Raw genomic sequence first — 22696 nt, forward strand, 5'->3', positions numbered from 1 at the left:
CTTCACAACCCACTTTCCTGTCCATTGTTCAGGGGACAGAGGGGGGAACCTCTACGGCCAACGCAAACAACAACTCAACAAAACAAATCAAGGTGAAATGTGATGTAGGTGCAACTTGGCAACCAGCCATTTACTTCTCACCGGCAATGGCTATCACCTTGCCAGGAATGTACCCCCAGCATGGATGGATGCAGAATGTGTCCTTGGTGATAAAAAACAACAACAGCACAAGCGCTGTTTTGAAGAGACTATAATTTGACCTGATAAACCATATCTGTTTCAGAGGACTTTTTTATTTAGTGCATTGAGTTTCCATTTGGTAGTATGTGTGGGCTTCACGGTGGCAGAGGGGTTAGTGCATCTGCCTCACAATACGAAGGTCCTGAGTAGTCTTGGGTTCAATCCCGGGCTCGGGATCTTTCTGTGTGGAGTTCGCATGTCCTCCCCGTGACTGCGTGGGTTCCCTCCGGGTACTCCGGCTTCCTCCCACTTCCAAAGACATGCACCTGGGGATAAGTTCATTGGCAACACTAAATTGGCCCTAGTGTGTGGATGTGAGTGTGAATGTTGTCTGTCTATCTGTGTTGGCCCTGTGATGAGGTGGCGACTTGTCCAGGGTGTACCCCGCCTTCCGCCCGATTGTAGCTGAGATAGGCTCCAGCGCCCCCCGCGACCCCAAAGGGAATAAGCGGTAGAAAATGGATGGATGGATGGATGGTGTTACACACATGCTAAGGTGCCGCACATATGCATTATAAAACCTTTGTATTGAAGTGATTCATAAAGTCTAATCTTATTACAGAAGCAGTGAGGCAACCGTTAAGCTGTTTCTTCAATGCGGGTGAATGGGATCTTCTTTAACCATGACGTCTGTGCACTCGTGTGCAGTTTTGAGCCTGGATGTTCCTTCTTAACCGACATCAACTCTTTCTATATGGAGTATGACTAAAGGCAAAACTTTTTCAGCTCCACTGAAGGCGCAGAAGCAGATAGATCAGGGCATGACAGAATGGTATTTACTTCCATAAAGACATGAAAGTTGAAGGCCATGTTTCGGCAGTGACATACCACTCTGTTAGGATCCAACTTGCTTAACTAAACAAACTGGTATGAAGATAGTGTCTGTGCTGTCAGTTTTGTCGTAAAGACGTGTTTTGAAGCAACAACTGTCTTAAAAAAAATTGAAATGAAAAACTTTTGTTCAAAGTGGACACATTCAAGCAAGAGACAGTAAATTCTCCGTTGGTGTGAATGATTGATTGTGTATGGTTGTTTGCGTTTAGGTGCCCTGCAATTAATTGGCTGGCGACCATTCCTGGGGTGTACCCTGACCATCACCCAAAGGCAAATCAAAATACCATCATTTATGTCACCACATGACCATTGCTGGAGAAATACTATACAGAAACACATTTACGCCCTACTGTTCATTGAATCACATCAACAGTATACAACTCCTCAGCAATTAAAACATATCTTATGTCAGGTGTGTCAAACTCAAATACAGAGTGGGCCAGAATTTAAAACTGAACAAAGCCGCGGGCCAAGGTTGAACAAACGAACCTTTTAATAGGGACCCAAACAAGTTTTGCATTGAATATTGAACAAGCAAGGCTTATATAACTTTATAGTGACATGCAAAATCGAGTTTCAAATAATAATAATAATAATAAAAAAATATCAATGGCATATCAAATAAAATGTAAATACAAATGGAATGCCTCTTTTCTATTTGCAGCCTTCTGAGGTAAATATCAAAATAAACTTTTTCCACAGGCTAATAATACATTTGAAAATAAAATAACAATAATGAATGAATCAGACATTCAAGCCTTGAAGTAGCAAGAGAAAGTGCATGAATAAAACGTTAATTATTGCTCAGTTTGCTACACTGATTTGCTTTAACACTGAATATGGAACAGGCAACGCTTATATAACTTAATAGTGCAAAATCAACTTTCAAAAAACAAACGAAAAAACATCAATGGTATATTAAATAAAATTTAAATAAAAAATTTAATGCCTCTCTTCTATTTGCAGCCTTCTGAGGTAAATATCAACATTAACTTGGTGGGCGGGTTTGGGGGGGCGGGGTTTGGTGGTAGCAGGGGTGTATATTGTAGTGTCCCGGTAGAGTTAGTGCTGCAAGGGGTTCTGTTGTGTTTATGTTGTGTTACGGTGCGGATGTTCTCCCGAAATGTGTTTGTCATTCTTGTTTGGTGTGGGTGCACAGTGTGGCGCATATTTGTAACAGTGTTAAAGTTGTTTATACGGCCACCCTCAGTGTGACCTGTATGGCTGTTGACCAAGTATGCTTGCATTCACTTGTGTGTGTGAAAAGTCGCATATATTATGTGACTGGGCCGGCATGCTGTTTGTATGGAGGAAAAACGGACGCCCCCAATAATGTTGTCCGGGTGGAAATCGGGAAAAATTCGGGAGAATGGTTGCCCCGGGAGATTTTCGGGAGAGGCACTGAAATTCGGGAGCCTCCCGGGAAAATCAGGAGGGTTGGCAAGTATGAGTATTAGCGGTGAATGCGGTGTTACAGCGGCACCGCAGCTGTATAATACCGGCGGGCCAGCTCTAATGTTAATTTGATATTGCCTCAAGGGCCAAATGAAATTACACGGCGGCACAAATTTGGCCCGTGGGCCAGACTTTGACACCCATGTCTTACGTGGAACTGTCAAAATTAAAATTGCAAAAAATTAAAATATCAAAATTGAAAAAATAAAATATTTGAACTTACAATTCATAGAACCTTTTCGACGCCGTATAAGCCAGTGGTGCCCATCTTTGTCGGCTTATTCGAGTGGAAATGGCGAGCCTTTCCCTATTTCAGCTCCAGAACAGCTGAGCTAGCTTCCAGGGTTGGCCGACATCGTCTCACAAGATGTAGTTTTTCTTTAAATATCCTTCTTGAAAATGGCCTTGCAAATATATATCTGCCACCTAATCAACATTTTGTTCTCCTTCTCTGCTATCCCGGTCTGGCTACGGCACAACACTTCCTGCTTCCTGCTAAATTGAAGATTGTGAATGGATACTCACTTTGGAGTGACAAGTGAGTATCCAATCACAGTCTCGTTAACATCAGGCTACTTGGATAGGCTTCTGTCAACAACTTGTGATCTGATTGGCTATCACAACTGTCTCTCAACTCTATGTGTTCTCAAATTCACCCACTAACGGTCCCGATGTGTATCCAATCACAGGACGCGTAAATGTCACGTTCAACCTTAGGCCATCTAGAAGGCCTTACTGACAACAACTTGTGATCTGATTGGCTATTGCAACTGTCTATTGCCTGTATCACTTACAGTGCATGGACACCTGCATTGTTGATTCTGAAGGCCTCTGGCAGATTTGGTAGAGCATGGCAACATAAGCTGGCTGAATTCTGATTGGATACAAACTAAAACTAAAAACAACAGCACTGGAAGGAGCATAATATGACATGAAGAGAATATGAATATTTTCAGATATTTAGGGATGGTAAAATAAAAAAGTATTTTATCTTTAATTATGATCATGATTTCTGGTTATGTTAGGCCAGCAGAGAAGGCTTTGCTGGCCCTGACGGCACACCACTGCTAATACTATATTTAATAATAACGGATGTGTTTTAAATGTATATTCACATACATTTTTAAAGAAAAAAAGCTTCAGAGCAAATCTTGTGATGACGTCATATCGACCACACCCCTAACCACGCCCCCAGATATTTCGGCAATTTAGGGGAAACCTTGACATTAACAAACTAAAAATGTTATACATTACGATTAGAGATGGCCGATAAATGCGTTAAAATGTAATATCGGAAATTATCGGTATCGGTTTTTTTTATCGGTATCGTTTTTTAAATTTATTTTTTTATTTTTATTTTTTTATTTTTTTTTAACATAAAAAAACACAAGATACACTTACAATTAGTGCACCAACCCTAAAAACCTTCCTCCCCCATTTACACTCATTCACACAAAAGGGTTGTTTCTTTCTGTTATTAATATTCTGGTTCCTACATTATATATCAAAATATATCAATACAGTCTGCAAGGAATACAATCCGTAAGCACACATGATTGTGCGTGCTGCTGGTCCACTAATAGTACTAACCTTTAACAGTTAATTTGACTAATTTTCATTAATTACTAGTTTCTATGTAACTGTTTTTATATTGTTTTACTTTCTTTTTTATTCCAGAATTTTTTTTAAATTTATTTATCTTATTTTATTTTATAAAATTTTTTTAAAAGTACCATATCTTCACCATACCTGGTTGTCCAAATTAGGCATAATAATGTGTTGATTCCACAACTGTATATATCGATTGATATCGGTATCGGTTGATATCGGTATCGGTAATTAAAGAGTTGGACAATATCGGAATATCGGATATCGGCAAAAAGCCATTATCGGACATCCCTAATTACGATCATGCTTTGTCACATATGTTTTGTAATGTTATTATGTGATACTTGCACTGAAATAAATGCTAGTACATCAGTTTAGGAATATGGGGGTGGAGTGGAGGGGTGTTTTTCTGGCTGGCTGAAATGTTGCGTAAATTATTTTAAAACATGTTCTGGTCGAGTCCTCAATTACATAATGATTAGCAGGCTGAATATTGCATTTTATTATCTAATAGAGAAGGTTAAAACATTGTCATGCAGCAATATGAAGCCACCCCCCCTGAAAATTATCTGTCTCGGTTACGCTTATTGATGAAAAATTATACCTATTTGCGTTTAATCGCGATTAACTTTAAGTTAACTATGAACAAGATGCGATTTATCACAATTAAATATTTTAATCATTTGACAGCTCTAATATATATAAATACCACAGTATTATCGGCCACTGGATGAGACCAAACCAAACAAATCACGCTATTGAGTATTGTGGCCACTGATTGGCTCAGCCTCAAGCAGCATTACTGTATTGGATTGAAGGACTGTAAAGACGACTAAATTGTGTTATTTCATGTCTAGTTAAACCAGGGGTCGGCAACCCAAAACGTTGAAAGAGCCATATTTGACCAAAAATACAAAAAACTAATCTGTCTGGAGCCACAAAAAATTAAAAGCCTTATACAAGTGTTATAATGAAGGCAACACATTATGTAAGTGTCTATATTAGCTATAATAGCCTACTATCAAAATGAGAATGTGTCGCAGGCTGAAGCAAATTTTTGTTGACGGAAATGTTGAAATGTTATATTTATTCTACACATTTTTACAACATTAGAAACCATTAGTAAATCAGAGGCTACTCAGAAGGTGACATAACTCCTGGAAATTACTGGCTTTTAATGGCCAAAGGTATAGATGTGTGTGTCCAAGTTAAAGGAAGCGGCAGGCTGTCTCTTTTGATAGATTTATTACAATCTTTGGCAAGCTAGGTAACGTTTGCTGTGGTCTGGAACAACATGGCACACAAACAACTACCAGAAATGCAGCCAATATTACACAGATGTGTCATGAGACATGCAAAACTAAATTATATACAAAGAGGATAAAAGTAAAGGATATTAAATGAGCTCAAATATAGCTACAAATGAAGCATAATGATGCAATATGTACATACAGCTGGCCTAAATAGCATGTTAGCATGGATTAGCTTGCAGTCATGCAGTGACCAGATATGCCTAATTAGCACTCCAACAAGTCAATAACATCAATAAAGTGCACCTTTGTGCATTCACGCACAGTATAAAACGTTTGGTGGACAAAATGAGACAAAGAAGGGAGTGCAAGATTTTACATGTAAACAAACTTTTGCGTCACAGTCCACACTATGGTGAGTTCAAGAACCGCCGAAATTAGTAGGACAGAACGATTTTCACCAAATACTCTCATCAGTGAAGCATACACACACACACATATTCAAAAGTGGGCTTTCTAACAATTGGTAAGGTTGGTCCTCAAACAAAAAAACATACTAAAACAAAAAAAATATTTCCCCCCCATCATCTTTTTCCATTTTCAATAATTTTTTAAAAAATACTCCAGGGAGCCACTAGGGCAGCACTAAAGAGTCGCATGCAGCTCAAGAGCCGCGGGTTGCTGACTCCCGAGTTAAACAATATACCGGTACTCAAAAGTTTGTAGACAGGGTTTTATGCTCTTTTGTCTAGAAAGTATTCATCTTAATTTGGCAAAAAGTATTTATTGCGGTCATTTGCGGAACTAATTGGCAGCGATAAACTGCAAAGGGAAAATCATTAAATAATGTCACTCTTTAAAAACTTCTGGACCTTACTGTAGCTATAGATTCATAACAAGCTGATAGAAAATAATGTAAAAGCTGTTGTTAAATTTAGAGTACCACTCAAATATTTTGACATATTACTTTAATACTACGTTTTTCCAATTATGGTAAAAAAAAATATTTTTAATTTGTTTTCCATCCATCCATCCATCCATTTTCTACCGCTTGTCCCTTTTGGGGTCACGGGGTGTGCTGGAGCCTATCTCAGCTGCATTCGGGCGGAAGGCAGGTACACCCTGGACAAGTCGCCATCTCATCACAGATAGACTGACAACATTCACACTCACATTCACACACGAGGGCCAATTTAGTAGGGGTGTGGGAAAAAAACGATTCGAATTTGAATCGCGATTCTCACGTTGTGCGATTCAGAATCGATTCTCATTTTTAAAAAATATATTTTTTCATTATTTTTTCATTTTATTTTTTTATTTTTATTTTTTTTAATTAATCAATCCAACAAAACAATACACAGCAATACCATAACAATGCAATCCAATTCCAAAACCAAACCCGACCCAGCAACACTCAGAACTGCAATAAACAGAGCAATTGAGAGGAGACACAAACACGACACAGAACAAACCAAAAGTAGTGAAACAAAAATGAATATTATCAACAACAGTATCAATATTAGTTACAATTTCAACATAGCAGTGATTAAAAATCCCTCATTGACATTATCATTAGACATCCATCCATCCATCCATCCATCCATCCATCCATCTTCTTCCGCTTATCCGAGGTCGGGTCGCGGGGGCAGCAGCTTAAGCAGGGAAGCCCAGACTTCCCTCTCCCCAGCCACTTCGTCCAGCTCTTCCCGGGGGATCCCGAGGCGTTCCCAGGCCAGCCGGGAGAGATAGTCTTCCCAGCGTGTCCTGGGTCTTCCCCGTGGCCTCCTACCGGTCGGACGTGCCCGAAACACCTTCCTAGGGAGGCGTTCGGGTGGCATCCTGACCAGATGCCCGAACCACCTCATCTGGCTCCTCTCGATGTGGAGGAGCAGCGGCTTTACTTTGAGCTCCCCCCGAATGACAGAGCTTCTCACCCTATCTCTAAGGGAGAGCCCCGCCACTCGGCGGAGGTAACTCATTTCGGCCGCTTGTACCCGTGATCTTGTCCTTTCGGTCATGACCCAAAGCTCATGACCATAGGTGAGGATGGGAACGTAGATCGACCGGTAAATCGAGAGCTTTGCCTTCCGGCTCAGCTCCTTCTTCACCACAACGGATCGATACAGCGTCCGCATTACTGAAGACGCCGCACCGATCCGCCTGTCGATCTCACGATCCACTCTTCCCCCACTCGTGAACAAGACTCCGAGGTACTTGAACTCCTCCACTTGGGGCAAGATCTCCTCCCCAACCCGGAGATGGCACTCCACCCTTTTCCGGGAGAGAACCATGGACTCGGACTTGGAGGTGCTGATTCCCATCCCAGTCGCTTCACACTCGGCTGCGAACCATTAGACATTTATATAAAAAAAAGAACAATAGAGTGGCTTACACTTGCATCACATCTCATAAGCTTGACAACACACTGTGTCCAATATTTTCACAAAGATAAAATAAGTCATATTTTTGGTTAATTTAATAGTTTAAACAAATTTACATTATTGCAATCAGTTGATAAAACATTGTCCTTTACAATTATAAAAGCTTTTTACAAAAATCTACTACTCTGCTTGCATGTCAGCAGACTGGGGTAGATCCTGCTGAAATCCTATGTATTGAATGAATAGAGAATCCTTTTGAATCGGGAAAATATCGTTTTTGAATCAAGAATCGCGTTGAATCGGGAAAAAAAATCGATTTTGAATCGAATCTTGACCCCAAGAATCGATATTGAATCGAATCGTGGGACACGCAAAGATTCGCAGCCCTACAATTAAGTGTTGCCGATCAACCTATCCCCAGGTGCATGTTTTTGTTTTAACTTTGTTTAAGTAGTAAATGTAATTAGGTTGAAGTAGACTACGTGAGAAAAACTCTCTGTTGCATCAGTACCACGTCACTCTGTGCCCATTATTTGTTGCGACAGGCTGCCTATAATCCGTCATGCGTTGCCATGCAGCGTCAAAGACATCACGTGACTGCCAAGACACCCGCGGAATAAACACGTCCCACTTTGTGACGTCACGGGTGGCGTGGCCGGTGCTTAGCTTTAGTCGGGAGCGCGCCTGCTCGCAATCCCCAGAGCTGTGTGCGTGCCGCGAGCGAGCCGAGTGTAGAGTGGACTGTCCGCTGCTAGGAGCAGGAAGAAGTAGAAGAAGAAACCCAGATTAAAAAATAACCAGCCGGACAAACTGCTCCTCCAGTCGCCTTGCTGCCTTTTTCTTCATCCCGAAACAACCAACTCTGAATTTTTACTAAATATGTCTAATATCGTCTGCTGTCAAACGCCTCAGGTAAGATATAATTCCTAGACAAACGCTGTTTAATGTAGTCAAATGTTTCAAAATGGACGTATTTGGTGGTGGACAATTGATGGCAATGGCTGTCATCAGCTGGAAACTGCTGGAAATGGCCCGGCTTTTTTTTTTTTTTTTTTGTCTGCCTCCGCCGCCGACAATGTCGCACATTGAGAGTATTCGTTGTTTTATCTCCTCTCGCCAGCCGAACCAGTGGTTTAGAATGTTCCGGTGCCGCCATTATTGGACAAAGTGTCATCATTTGACATCGTGTCTTCGTTAGCTAGCGTGCGAGTCTCGTGGCTGCCATTGTAGCCATGAGCAGCAGGTTGGAACCGGAATGCTGTTGCTAGCACAGAATGCTAAACCAGCACCTCCATCTCCTCCCGCTCTTTTGGAAATGTAGAATGTTTCCACGGGCTGTTCTAATGGCGCGCTTGTGAGTCTCCCTTCAAAGGCGGGATGTATATGGCGGCACACGGCCAAGCCCGTAGGCCCCGGTATATTCCTTTTGGCAGAGGACCACGAAGGACATCGTGACTAATATGTTACCTAGCCGTCATTCCCCTAATGTGTAACACCACTTAATGTGTTTCTTCCAATGTTGCCATATTTAAAATTATTTTAAATATCTTTTCTATACAACCTGACACCCGCTCTATCGTCAAGGCATTATTAGGTCAATGTTAATTTCTGCATTGATGGTTATTGTAGTAATTTTTAGAGATGTCTGATAATATCGGCCAATAACGCTTTAAAATATGATATCAGAAAATATCGGCATCGGTTTTTTATTATCGGTATCGGTTTTTTTTTTTTGGTTTTTTTTTGTTTGTTTGGGCTTCACGGTGGCAGAGGGGTTAGTGCATCTGCCTCACAATACGAAGGTCCTGAGTAGTCTTGGGTTCAATCCCGGGCTCGGGATCTTTCTGTGTGGAGTTTGCATGTTCTCCCCGTGATTGCGTGGGTTCCCTCCGGGTACTCCGGCTTCCTCCCACCTCCAAAGACATGCACCTGGGGATAAGTTGATTGGCAACACTAAATTGGCCCTAGTGTGTGGATGTGAGTGTGAATGTTGTCTGTCTATCTGTGTTGGCCCTGCGATGAGGTGGCGACTTGTCCAGGGTGTACCCCGCCTTCCGCCCGATTGTAGCTGAGATAGGCTCCAGCGCCCCCCGCGACCCCAAAGGGAATAAGCGGTAGAAAATGGATGGGATGGATGGATGGATAATTAAATCAACATAAAAACACAAGATACACTTACAATTAGTGCACCAACCCAAAAAACCTCCCTCCCCCATTTACACTCATTCACACAAAAGGGTTGTTTCTTTCTGTTATTAATATTTTGGTTCCTACATTATATATCAATATATATATCAAAACAGTCTGCAAGGGATACAGTCCGTAAGCACACATGATTGTGCGTGCTGCTGTACTAACCTTTAACAGTTAATTTTACTCATTTACATTAATTACTAGGTTCTATAAAACTGTTTTTATATAGTTTTACTTTCTTTTTTATTCAAGAAAATGTTTTTAATTTATATATCTTATTTTATTTTATAATTTTTTTTAAAAGTACCTTATCTTCACCATACCTGGTTGTCCAAATTAGGCATAATAATGTGTTAATTCCACGACTGTATATATCGGTATCGGTAATTAAAGAGTTGGACAATATCAGATATCGGCAAAAAGCCATTATCGGACATCCCTAGTCATTTTTAATTTACCTCCATTTTGAAAATATATAGTCTGTTGTAAGCTTTCCTTTATACTGAAACGCTGTCCTATTGAGAAGTGCTGAATTAATTTAGTTTTTTAGTATTCACCTCCCTTTTACATTTTCGCTACATTTCATACCCTGTTCAATTGATGCAGTACAGCTTCCATTAAAACTGGGCGACATTTTGCAGTAGACCATCCTCACCACTGGAGGAAGCTCTATATATAGCAGGAGTGTCAAGTCAAACGTTGAATCTCACACTGGGGCCGCTTCATGATATGAATTAGTTCCTACAGGACTTGGCGATGCTGCAAATTCAACCAAATTTTGCAAGGCCACGCCCAATTTGGCCCAATCCTTGCAATATTCCCCTTCGTGTTGGCCAATCGTTGACATTTTTGGCAATCAATTTTGCACCACTCAAACCCAACCAATCAACTGTCTCCCTGCATCACCGGTGACGATTTTGCCACAACTTTTTGAAAATGCGGTAGTAATATCGGGCATTTTAAGGCACAACTGTCACAAAAAGCCCGCAATGTCCTGGAGGGACTGATTATTACACAATTGCCCCTTCTTTTTATTATCATTATTGACCAACAAACTATTGCAAAATCTGGAATCAGAAGTCAAAATTACAGGCAGATACTTTAGTTCGGCTAGTGTACAATTTAATTTGAAAATAGTTTTCAGTGGAAAAAATAAGCTTGGACTATCTTTTATCAAAACATTTAGTTAGGAACTACATTTGCATGCATTAATTTAGTTTTCTATCACAATTGAAATACATGAATCAAGAAAGTTTAAATGCCTTGATGCCTTAGTGACACATTATTTCCAGGCTTTCACAGGTAGGCCAGATGTGGCCTTGAGTTTGTCACCTGTACCTTTTGTGCTTATAACAAGTATCATGGAAACATTGAGTTATTGTCCTTTGTTCTCGTTTATATTGCGTCGTTATCAAAAATGAAGCTATTATTTATTAATAGGTAGGGGACTGAATCACCTGACATTTTTTCATAGTAAATGTTGTTCCCTGGTCATTCTGTGGGCATTTACATCACGTTTGCCTTGTCATAGTGCAGGGGTGTCAAATTTGTTTTAATTGAGGGCCGCATGTAACAGTGAATCATTTATGAATATAAATGTATAATGATTCGTCCTCAGTCATGATATTATTTCACAATCTCCGATGCATTTGGTTATTATATATGTTTTAATATACAGTGACTGTAAAAAAACAACAACTGGCAGCTCAGTTGCCAGAAACTTACCGTTAAATTTAAGTGTTTTTTTTTTTTTTTTTACAGCATATTACTGTGTATGGAAAAGCAGTTTCACTTTTTTTTCTAGTTTTTGTACCGTAACATCTACTGTCATTTTTAGTGTACAATTTAATGGATAACTTGCCATGAAATTATTAGTTAAGCAGATATTGAAATCAGTCTTAAATGTTTGATATATTTATTGCATGGTCAGATATTAAAAGTTTAAAATATGCAATTGCATGTCTTATTTCTGTAAAAATTTAAAAAAGAGACCCGGTACATTTAAGTGAGAAAAGATTAAGTACTTTAAGGTGGATGTTTTCCAGGCTTTCATGGGCCACATAAAATTATGTGTTTAGGCCAGATCTGGCCCCCGGGCCTTGAGTTTGAACACCTGTCTAATAGTCAGTAACTGCCCGCATAGCAATTTATTCGGTATTTTAAACAAATCCCTTATTTAAGGGTCAGTTTGCCTAAAATGATAAATTTACACAAGGTTGCTTTGTATAAGCAAACACCAATGCAAGGATCATTTATGCTGTCAGTGTGGGTGTTGCTGGAAAGATGAGCGGAGCAAGTCAACAGACTGCTATGGTGGAATCAGCTATGCAAAGGAGTGCGGAAAAAAGACTTCACAAGTCGTCTCCTGAAAGTAGTTGTGTAATCAGCCAGAACTGGGTCACTGTTCCCACTGACCACGCACAGACTGGAAGAATTATAGCTTTCGTTGCCAATGCTGCCGTACATGTGGTTTTGTGGATTACAAAGAGACTACTGTAATTGCTGTGCCTGGCCGGGGTGGATACGTTTCCCCTGTAAAAATGTTAACACTTGTTATTTTTATTCGTCTCCACAGTATTTAGTCAGTTTGTCAACACCAAGACAATTTTCTTATATATTTCCTCTTATAAAATTGCATTTGGACTTATATCTAGAATGCTGATAGTAAGGCTACCCAAGAAGGCCACTTGGGGTGTGGTTACTCTTTCAGATTATCAGCTGTTGAAGTCTGTCTCGTGTTGGTTTTCTCAAATAATAATTTAATCGATCCTAGAAAGAAAAAAACATTCTTTGAGAGAATCTGTTGGATTTTCAGAATAGTTTTTTTGTGTACAGTAAATGCATCAAACTAGACCTTTATATCATGTAGTGGCACTGGCACATGTTGTGTCCTTTATAGGTCACCCCTTTTAGTGAGTGTTCCTATAGGGTGGAGCCAGCTAAAGGGGCTTGTCTTTAAAGTTGTGCAGAGGGACTTGCTTGTGAGTGAGATAAGACCAACCTGATGCCATAAGGCGGAATAAAAGCACTTGCCTGGCCTGGCGGGACCAATCAGCAGGTGTGGAGAAAAGGATTATATTATTATATTATATACTGTATGTGATGACAGCTGTGGATTCTTTGTGACTTTTGGAAAACATTTTGGAAATGCAGCATTTTTAATTTGCTCCCTTTTCACAATTTTATAACGTGGACATTTTGGAGATGCGGTCCTGCCACGTGTTTGACTGTTGAAAGATGAGGGAGAGCATTGTACTTTGTTTTCTTCAGCATACGTTTTTTACAATTTTCTAAAGATTCCGAGAGCATCAATTTAAAAATAATATGCTCCCTTTCAGTTATCTTACTGTCTCTCCTTTCTCTCACAGGTTATAATGTATGACCAACACAGAATAAGAACATCTCTATAGCCAACGGGTTCCCGAGGACTTGATTGCAGTCTCTTCAAGCCTGATAGTTTGCTGGGGTCGAAGCCCTCCCTCTCCCTTCTGCTGCCGCCTGTGTTGTCAACTGGCATTTCTTCCAACACCTTTCCCATCCTACTCCTTGGGTGAAGTCTACTTCGCCTGTTAACAATTCTACTTTTTGAATTGGCACTATCCGTGAATTGAACTTCTACTAGGTAAGATTGTGACTAATGCACATTGTAGGTACTAAATCTTTACTCCTCAATGAATAAATCCGGCTGAATAAGAGTATGTGAAACTAATGATGGCGCTCATGTCACATACTTTGTCATTTATCTGTTTGTGTAAGTCTAAAAATAATACAAGCATTAATTTAAAAAACAATGTTTTTGATCATTTTACCAGGCATACTACCCAAATTCAGCCAAAATGATTCCGAATGGTTATCTGATCTTTGAGGATGAAAGTTTCCTGGATTCCACGGTGGCTAAAATGAACGCTCTGAGAAAGAGTGGTCAGTTCTGCGACGTTAGACTGCAGGTATGATCTAAATGCAAACCCACACCACCATGAGCCGGTGCACCTTTTTTTACACTCGTTGACACTGCGGACTGCTGAGTCACTGAAACATAAGAGCTCAGTAGTGAGGGCTTTCAGATGGGGGTTGGACTTGGAACTGACATATTTGAGGTTGGGATTTTCAGTTTCAGCACATCAATCCAGAGTTGACAGGATGTATGTGTTAATTTTTACATATATGTTTCAAACCCAGTTTAGACTTGCTGTATTACAGGAAACTAGAAAAGAATACTGTGGAATGTTGACTCCTCTTGTTTTGTTGTCTCAAGTTTGACAATGTGTGCCTTCCGTTTTATTCTGAGCAAGCTTGGCACATGTGATTATACTGCCATTTGGGGCAGTCTCATAGCATAAATATAGAAAAATATACCTTAAATGTCAGACTGATCTTATTTCTTGATTTTTTTGATTTTTATTGTCATAACACATTTTCTCAGGACCTTTGATGGAACCAGAAGCTTAATGAGAGTAACCTGGTGCAATTAACACCTTATAATAAATATTTTGACAAGTAGTTGAACATTCCTGAAATACGGTACATTTAAAGTGGCTTTTCTAAATATGTACATATACTGTACACTGCTCAGCTGAAGTTTCTTAAAATACAGTACATTTAAATTGGCTGTTCCACACATATGTGCATATACACTGCTCAGCTGAAGTTTCTAAAATACTGACTGAAATGTTTTGAACCCTGTAAGAAAACACAATCTGTACAGTCCAAGGTCAAAAAGTGTGTTTAAATTAAACATACATTTTTTTTACCAGGTATGTGGTCATGAGTTGATGGCCCATCGTGCTGTGCTGGCTTGCTGCAGTCCATACTTGTTTGAAATCTTCAACAGTGACATTGAACCCCATGGAGTGTCTCATGTCACTTTTGAGGACTTGGACCCAGAGGCTGTGGAGATCTTGCTTAACTATGCCTACACCGCCCAGTTAGTATTTGCCTTCTCACTTGACCTTACGTTTTTCTTCATTTGTCACCATAGACCATCTTTAACATGATCTACAACATATTATGTGTATAACCCAGGCTTAAGGCGGACAAGGGGCTTGTCAAGGATGTTTACTCTGCAGCTAAAAGGTTCAAGATGGAGCGAGTCAAGCAGGTTGGATTTCAGTATTTTGCTGAGACATTTTGTTTTAAATTCATATCAATGCACAAATTGAAGTGCTAAGAACTCCACATTTCCTATCCTCAGATTTGTGGTGACTACCTGCTGTCTAAGATGGAGTCCCAGAATGCCATTTCTTTTCGCAACTTTGCCAGCTCAATGGGAGATGCAAGAGTTTTGGCCAAAGTGGACGCCTACATCCAAGATCACTTACTGGAAGTGTCCGAACAGGAGGACTTCCTCAAACTTCCCCGCCTCAAGGTAAAATATTTGTTGTTTTCATGCTTGCTTTGTTTCGTTCTTATAGGTCAGTTCACATGTTGGAAGAGATTTCTTGTGTGTGTGGGGGGATCAATGCAATCACACTAAAGGGGGTTAAGTGGTTAAGTACGATTGTCCTGATGTAACTATTATTAGAGCCTTGAATAATGGCCGATATTGATCCGATGCGATATCTGCAAAAATCATACATTTATTATTTTGTTGTGTGGAACTTTAGAAAAGGCTTGATCTGGTGAAATTAGTCAAACATACAAGGGTAGGTGTGGAAAAACACCAACCTATTTATTATTAATTGTCTGCAATGGACTTATGCTGCCTTTAAGTAATTTTTTTGGTGACATTTAGCGGCCACAATAATTCATTGAATGATGCAGACACATTTGTTACTGGATACTCTTAATACGCTTATGCATCGGAGACTTTGTATCTGTAAACTCACTTCTTTATGTTGACAAATGTGTTTTAGACTTCAATATTGTTCTATTAAGGTCACTTATTATGAATGTTTAGCTCGTGTGCTCTTGTGTGTTTAGCTGTTGTACAGCCCATAGCCTACCGTGTTTACGTTTTGGTAAGTTACTTTTTAAAAAATCAGAGTAAAAACAAACCTTGTGTGTTTATTGGAGGACATCTAGCTGTTTACTGGCTGTCCAGGATTGGTTGAATCGGAGCTCATGGTAGATTTTAGATGCAATCCGAATCCGATTTTTAACTGATACAAATATTGGAACGAGACACCCCTAGTTACAAGCATGTCTTAAGAATGTGCAACCCAGCTGCCCAAACAAATCCTCAATGTTGTCTCCATTTCTGACTGATTTATTCTCGTCTACCTCTGTCGCTGAAGTACGATCCAGCAGGCTTAACGTTGACTAACACCGGATAATCTTTTGTATTTTTACTGTTCTGGCTTCAACAAGATTAACAACACTTGTGACGTTGTGCCTTTTTGAAAAGATTAAAAATGTTGCAATAAAGGTATTTATGTTGGCAGGTTGCAGCGTCTTGGCTTACCAACTGTGGCACACTCGAAACCATGCACTTGACTTGTTCAGTTGTGTTTTAATACATTAACTCAGTATTTTACTATTAGTACAATCATTTCATATTCCAAGAATCAAAATAAGGATGTATGGAAGTCCTGTTCATAGTTTAAGTTCCTGTTCCCCTGCACACATGTGAACTAAACTCCACTTCTATACTCTGTTCACAGTTGGAAGTAATACTAGAAGACAACCTGACTCTGCCCAGCAATGGCAAGCTTTACTCAAAGGTGCTCAACTGGGTGCAGCGGAGCATTTGGGAGAATGGAGATCAACTGGATCAACTCATGGAGGAGGTCAGTACCACAGTGTGCCGTTTGAACTCGGGCTGATCTTCATCCTTCCCCTACCCCTCCTTCTGACTCCTGTTTTTGATATTAAGAAGTCATTATGGGAGCTGATAGAAATAGCATGCTGTTGTCATGCTGCTATGTCAGGATTGTTCTTTTTTCCTCTGATTTGTTGAGGTTTTTGCAGTAAGAAACTGTATGCCTGAACCATGCCACAAATTAGAGGTGAGCCCAAAAGAGCCCCTGTTTGCTCTTGTTTTATTTTATTTTTTTGTTTCCATTCTCCTTATGGGTTGTGGTGGATTTTTCTTACAACCCCATCTAAGTATTACAGTGCTCTTCTCCTGTGAAACACAGAGAAACGATTCTTGAAGGTTTGACCCTTTATTCATCTGTTTCACTGCCACTTGACTATCTGCACAGGTGCGTGTTTGTTGCTCCAGAACTAACAGGCACTCCTCCCCGTTGATTTATCTCTCCTGTAGGTTAATTTGCAGCAGCAAGGGACCAGACTGAAGAGCCGGGACTGAGCCACCAGGGTAATGAGTCAGAGAAAAGAGAGGTGTGCTACTGCCTCTCAGCAGCCTCTCTTTGCAGCCAAGCAACACTGTGCTCCCATCTGTCCATGCCTATTGCACACATGCTTCACATTTTTCACTGTCAAGTCTTTCAATGCCTTTTTACCACCCAAAATACAAGCGGCATTTAACAAACCAATCTGATTGAGCACCAGAAAAAGGCATTGGTTTATATTTGGCTACAAGAAATCACAAGATTTTTGTTTTTTTCAACCCCTCCATTTAAAAAAACAAACAAAAAAAACCTTTTGGTACATTTCCTTGACATACCTTGTGAAATGGTAACTATTGAAGATGCAAGGAGAATCTTTAAAATGCTGAGTACAGCTGCAGTGCACTATTATGTCATCTGTATTTGACTGCTTAGTGTGGCTGCTATCACAATGAGCAGCTCCTTCAGCTGGAGGACTGGTTTCCAAGCAGCAGACTAAATGAAGGGGCATGTGTAGCCCCTCTCGATTCTTCACGGAAGATCTTGCTGAATGGAGTGTGTCATGCTTCACCCACCCTTCTTTGTTTTTAGATGCAATTTAGGGAGATCCCTTGCCAGGCACCTTCTTGGGCTCAAACGTTGAATCTGCTCCGTGCCTCGGCCGCAATCTTTTAGGAAAACTCTTTGTCCAAGCACCTGAAGTTGAAGGACTCTGTCCTTTTTTCCTCCTCTTCACAGCACTGCCCTCTTCTAATCCCCTTTATGCAGGGGTTTAATGTTTGTTGCCATGGAGACAGCCACATGGGTGTGTTGTTCCTGTTTGTCTTTCAGGTGCAATTGCTGTACTACTCACCTGACCATAAGCTGGTGGATGGAGGGCTGATGATTGAGGGGCACACTGAGGTGTTTGGTGGCGAGGAGGACCACCTTCAGTTTGTGCAGGTACTGACAAGTGTGTGCCCAGCTTCACTGCAGTGAATCCTAGCCACATTGTGTCTGCAGTGTTTAGCTTATGCTTGGCCATGCAAGAACTAGAACACGGCCTGTGTTCATGAAACACTTCTATACAGCCACTACATAAACAATGAGAGCTGGACTATAATGTCTCAGTTTACATTTAATGTGATTTTCTTAGTAATGACTTCAAATATGCCAGTGCTTTGTCATGGAAGACTAGTCTTTGACTGCTGTGCAGCATTGTTGTTGTCAGATGGTGTTGGGGTTAGTTTATGTGGGTCCGCAGTAGACCAGCTTGATCAGGAGTAGGCACTGCTGTGGTTAGTTGGTGCTGGGCATCGGTTGGGCCTGTGGCGTGTGTGTGGAGCGAGCTTGGCTGCTGTAGCTGCGCTGTGCTCTTGCAGAAGAAGCCAGTACGAGAGAGTACCCAGAGACAGATGAGCTGCAGTTCCTCGGGAAGCCTTTCACCCTCCAACCAAGCGGCAAATGCTCCCAAACCGACCACCAGGAGAGAGTGGAAGTACATTGCCTCCGAGAAAACCACAAGTAAGCATCTTTAACTTCTGAAGTGACACGTGGAGAGATGGGACAGAAATATTGAAGCTAACGTCGCTTGCAGTCTATAACAATAATTCATCTTCTCGCAGACAACACCTACCTGTGTTTGGCTGTGCTGGATGGTGTGTTGTGTGTGATCTTCGTGCACGGCCGCAGCAGCCCCCAGACCTCCCCCTCTGCCACCCCCTGTCTGATGAAGAGCCTCAGTTTTGAGGCCCAGCCTGAGGAGCTGGAAGAGCACCCTTTGTCACCCATGCATTATGCTCGATCCGGCCTGGGCACAGCATCACTCAACTCCAGGATCATCGCAGCAGGTGTGTACAAACGATTAGTCTGTATTGATGGAGCATTGTAGGTACTGTGGGGTCTCAGCTTTTTCAAAAGCGGTTTTCAGTTATTGTTTGGCCAAACATTGCCCGTAACAAACTAATCTGTCTCTCAATCGAGTGCTCAAACAAAAAATCACACACGACTGACCGCAATTAACCCACCATGCACAATCTGTTAGGATGTGATGATGAAGGCAATGTGTAGGGAAAAACTGCAGCTAAAGAGTATGGTGTCCAATATGGTGCAGCATATGCTTTGTAATCACCCAGCTTTACACATCAAAGTAAAGGTAAGACAAACGCATCAAATTTTGTTAGCGGCAAGTTACTTCATGAATATTTGACACGGTAAAGAGTTAAATATAAAAGTTTCACTTACAATCAGTAGATTAGCGTTGTTAGTTCAGTGTAAAAAAAACGCAACAGTTACTCTTTTTCAACCCTAACCTATCAGGAGCTTGTAGAATGACAGCACTATTCCACAGGATTACCTTATTATGTGCATTCAACTTCCTAACACTGCATAAAACAGATTATTAAAAATGAATAAGTAGGCATGTGTGACAATAACATCTTATATAATACAATTATTACTTTATTTTGTACTAATCTTACAAGGTTATTATTTGATTGCTATTATTGCAGACATTAATAAACAACACATTTTAAATCTCGAAGAAAGGTCAGATTTAAAACATTTTTGTGAAATTAATCAATGAACGTGATTATTACAGACTTTAATTGTTGCATACACAGAACAGGAAACAGATTTAACAAAATAACATCACAGAACTGAAACTACAAAAAGTTACCAAAGTAAACCCTGCCATGCAGAAAATGACCAAAGAGTTGTGAGTGGCAGCACTTTAAATAAGGTGACAACATTATTGAGTTCACCATCAAACGTGTAAGTACAATGGTGGTGTTGGTGTCGTGCTCGCCAAAGTTTTTAATAGTTAAATGTGATGTTAAATGTTGGTTCAGTTTTTTGTATGTGAAACTATAATTGTATAAAACATGTTTTGTGTTGGTATGTTTGTGTCTCTGGAGTGGATTCATTGGATTGACATTTATAAAGGGAAAGATTAGTGTTTTGGGAGACCTTTTGGAACACATTACCAATAGAACGATGGTACTAACGTACATATACGTATGCTTCTCTCTATTTTTGAATTCTATCTGATTTGCAGGCGGTTACAACCGAGAGGAATGTCTGAGGACTGTGGAGTGTTACGACCCCAAAGAAGACCGATGGACCTTCATGGCTCCTATGAGAACCCCAAGAGCTCGTTTCCAGATGACCGTGCTCATGGTACTCCCTGCTCTTTACCTCCCTTGTGCCAGCGTGTGACAACACCATGTGATATCAATGCTGCGTTCAGGGCCAGCTGTACGTGATCGGCGGCTCCAACGGACATTCCGATGAGCTGAGCTGCGGGGAGACATACGATCCGTACGCCAACGAGTGGGTTCAAGTGCCAGAGCTCAGGACAAACCGCTGCAATGCAGGTGGGCGTGTCCGACTTGTTAAAGCAATAAAGCGTGGAGCACCTCGCTAATCAATTTCTCCTTGAAGGCGTCTGCTCCTTGAACAACCAGCTGTACGTTGTTGGAGGGTCGGACCCTTGTGGGCAGAAAGGACTGAAGAACTGCGATGCTTTTGACCCAGTGAACAAAACCTGGTCCAACTGTGCCCCCCTCAACATCAGTACGGGACCTCACTATTAGGGATGTCTGATAATGGCTTTTTGCCGATATTCGATATTCCGATATTGTCCAACTCTTTAATAACCGATACCGATAAATACAGTCGTGGAATTAACACTTTATTATGCCTAATTTGGACAACCAGGTATGGTGAAGATAGCGTCCTTTAAAAAAAAAAAGATACATTTAAAAACATTTTCTTGAATAAAAAAGAAAGTAAAACAATATAAAAACAGTTACATAGAAACTAGTAATTAATGAAAATGAGTAAAATTAACTGTTAAAGGTTAGTACTATTAGTGGACCAGCAGCACGCACAATCATGTGTGCTTACGGACTGTATCCCTTGCAGACTGTATTGATATATATTGATATATAATGTAGGAACCAGAATATTAATAACAGAAAGAAACAACCCTTTTGTGTGAATGAGTGTAAATGGGGGAGGGAGTTTTTTTGTGTTGGTGCACTAATTGTAAGTATCTTGTGTTTTTTATGTTGATTTAATTAAAATAAAAAAATTACCGGAAAAAAACGATACCGATAATTTCCGATATTACATTTTAAAGCATTTATCGGACATCTCTACTCACTATTATTCCCCCTCACGCTTGTGATAAAATGGCTTCTAAAAGTGTTTTTAACTTTTGTTTCCAGGGCGGCACCAGGCTGCGGTGTGCGAATTGGACGGTTTTATGTATGTGATCGGAGGGGCGGAGTCATGGAACTGCTTGAACACTGTGGAGCGCTACAACCCCGAGAACAACACCTGGAGCCTGATCGCACCAATGAACGTGGCTCGCAGGGGGGCGGCTGTGGCTGTCTCTGCCGGTAAGCCCACACCCAAAGTGCACGCCTGGCCACATCACCAAATATGCTGACTGTGCGCCCCTGACTGTCCAGGAAAACTCTTTGTGGTGGGCGGCTTCGACGGCTCCCGCGCGCTGCGCTGCGTGGAGGCGTACGACCCGGCTCGCAATGAGTGGAGGATGCTGGGCGGCATGACCACGTCTCGCAGCAACGCGGGCGTGGCCATGCTGGGCAACACCATCTACGCCGTGGGCGGCTTCGACGGAAACGACTTCCTGAACACGATGGAGGTGTACAACCCTGAGGTGGACGAGTGGACCGACTGCACCAAGCCCCCCTCCCCCGTCCCCGAGTGAAGGGTTAGGAAGTTTCAGTGCTTCTTGGCTTTTCTCCAAACTAACAGGCTTAGTGATGTAATCAGTGTTTCGTGATGTTCCGCGTGTATGTGAGTGTGTGTGTGTGAGAGGATATGAGTGCTTGTTTGGGTGGGGGTGGGAGGGATAGGTGGGTTTTGACAAGGGGTCTTCAGTGAAGACTAGCTTATATTTAGTGGGGGGGTCTTGTTGCCCACAGCAACATGAATGAAGCCTTTTCATATTGCGTACATTGTTCTACGTGCTGTAAATATTGTTTGTTACTCATTCTTGTCATATGCCAACATTTACTACACACTTAGTGCTTTTCTTTAAAGTTTTATCACTTTGGAAGGTTTTCAGCTGAGCTACTTACTACTGGTCACATATGAAAGAGTTGATTTGAAGCCTTACTCACTGTGCAACTTCATTAACACCTGGAAAGAACCCGAGTGTGCGTCTGTGTGGCATTTTAAACCAGCTGGATTGCGTTTTTGAATCTGAAATAATGGCCTTTTTATATTTTTATACACAGCACATTTCTCAAATTAGTAGCAGACAGCTAAAGTCAGTAAATCTAACCAGTGCCAGTTTTAGTTGAGTTGTAATGTGCACACCACACACGCACAAGCAAGCTTCTGCTAACCAAACATTACTGTGTGATGTAATTCATGTGTAGATGCAGTTTTGCTGAACATCCTCCTGTGTCAAGCATTGGCAGATTTTTTTTTTCTGGAAGTTAAGAATGAGATTCACATTTGTAATATTTCTTAATAAATCATTTAAATTGAA

The 22696-nt window shown here is 40.9% G+C and overlaps 1 protein-coding gene across 2 annotated transcripts; it reads left to right on the top strand.

The window, feature by feature from the left end:
- The first annotated feature begins 8459 nt into the window (after nt 1–8459).
- ivns1abpa (influenza virus NS1A binding protein a) lies at nt 8460–22696 on the top strand. Of its 2 annotated transcripts, none has more exons than XM_061975785.2 (15): nt 8460–8680; nt 13330–13583; nt 13774–13908; nt 14716–14885; nt 14984–15059; nt 15153–15326; nt 16561–16686; nt 18022–18132; nt 18552–18693; nt 18795–19019; nt 20225–20346; nt 20417–20543; nt 20611–20742; nt 21399–21572; nt 21645–22696. In XM_061975785.2, exons 3-15 carry the CDS (start codon nt 13798–13800, stop codon nt 21905–21907), a joined length of 1953 nt encoding a protein of 650 aa, XP_061831769.1. In that variant the 5' UTR covers nt 8460–8680; nt 13330–13583; nt 13774–13797; the 3' UTR covers nt 21908–22696. The 2 variants fall into 2 exon arrangements, with proteins under 2 accessions (XP_061831769.1, XP_061831770.1); XM_061975786.2 differs by lacking the exon at nt 8460–8680 and adding an exon at nt 12897–13019.

Source organism: Nerophis lumbriciformis, linkage group LG14 (genome assembly GCF_033978685.3).
Source record: "Nerophis lumbriciformis linkage group LG14, RoL_Nlum_v2.1, whole genome shotgun sequence".
NCBI classification, from domain to species: domain Eukaryota; kingdom Metazoa; phylum Chordata; class Actinopteri; order Syngnathiformes; family Syngnathidae; genus Nerophis; species Nerophis lumbriciformis.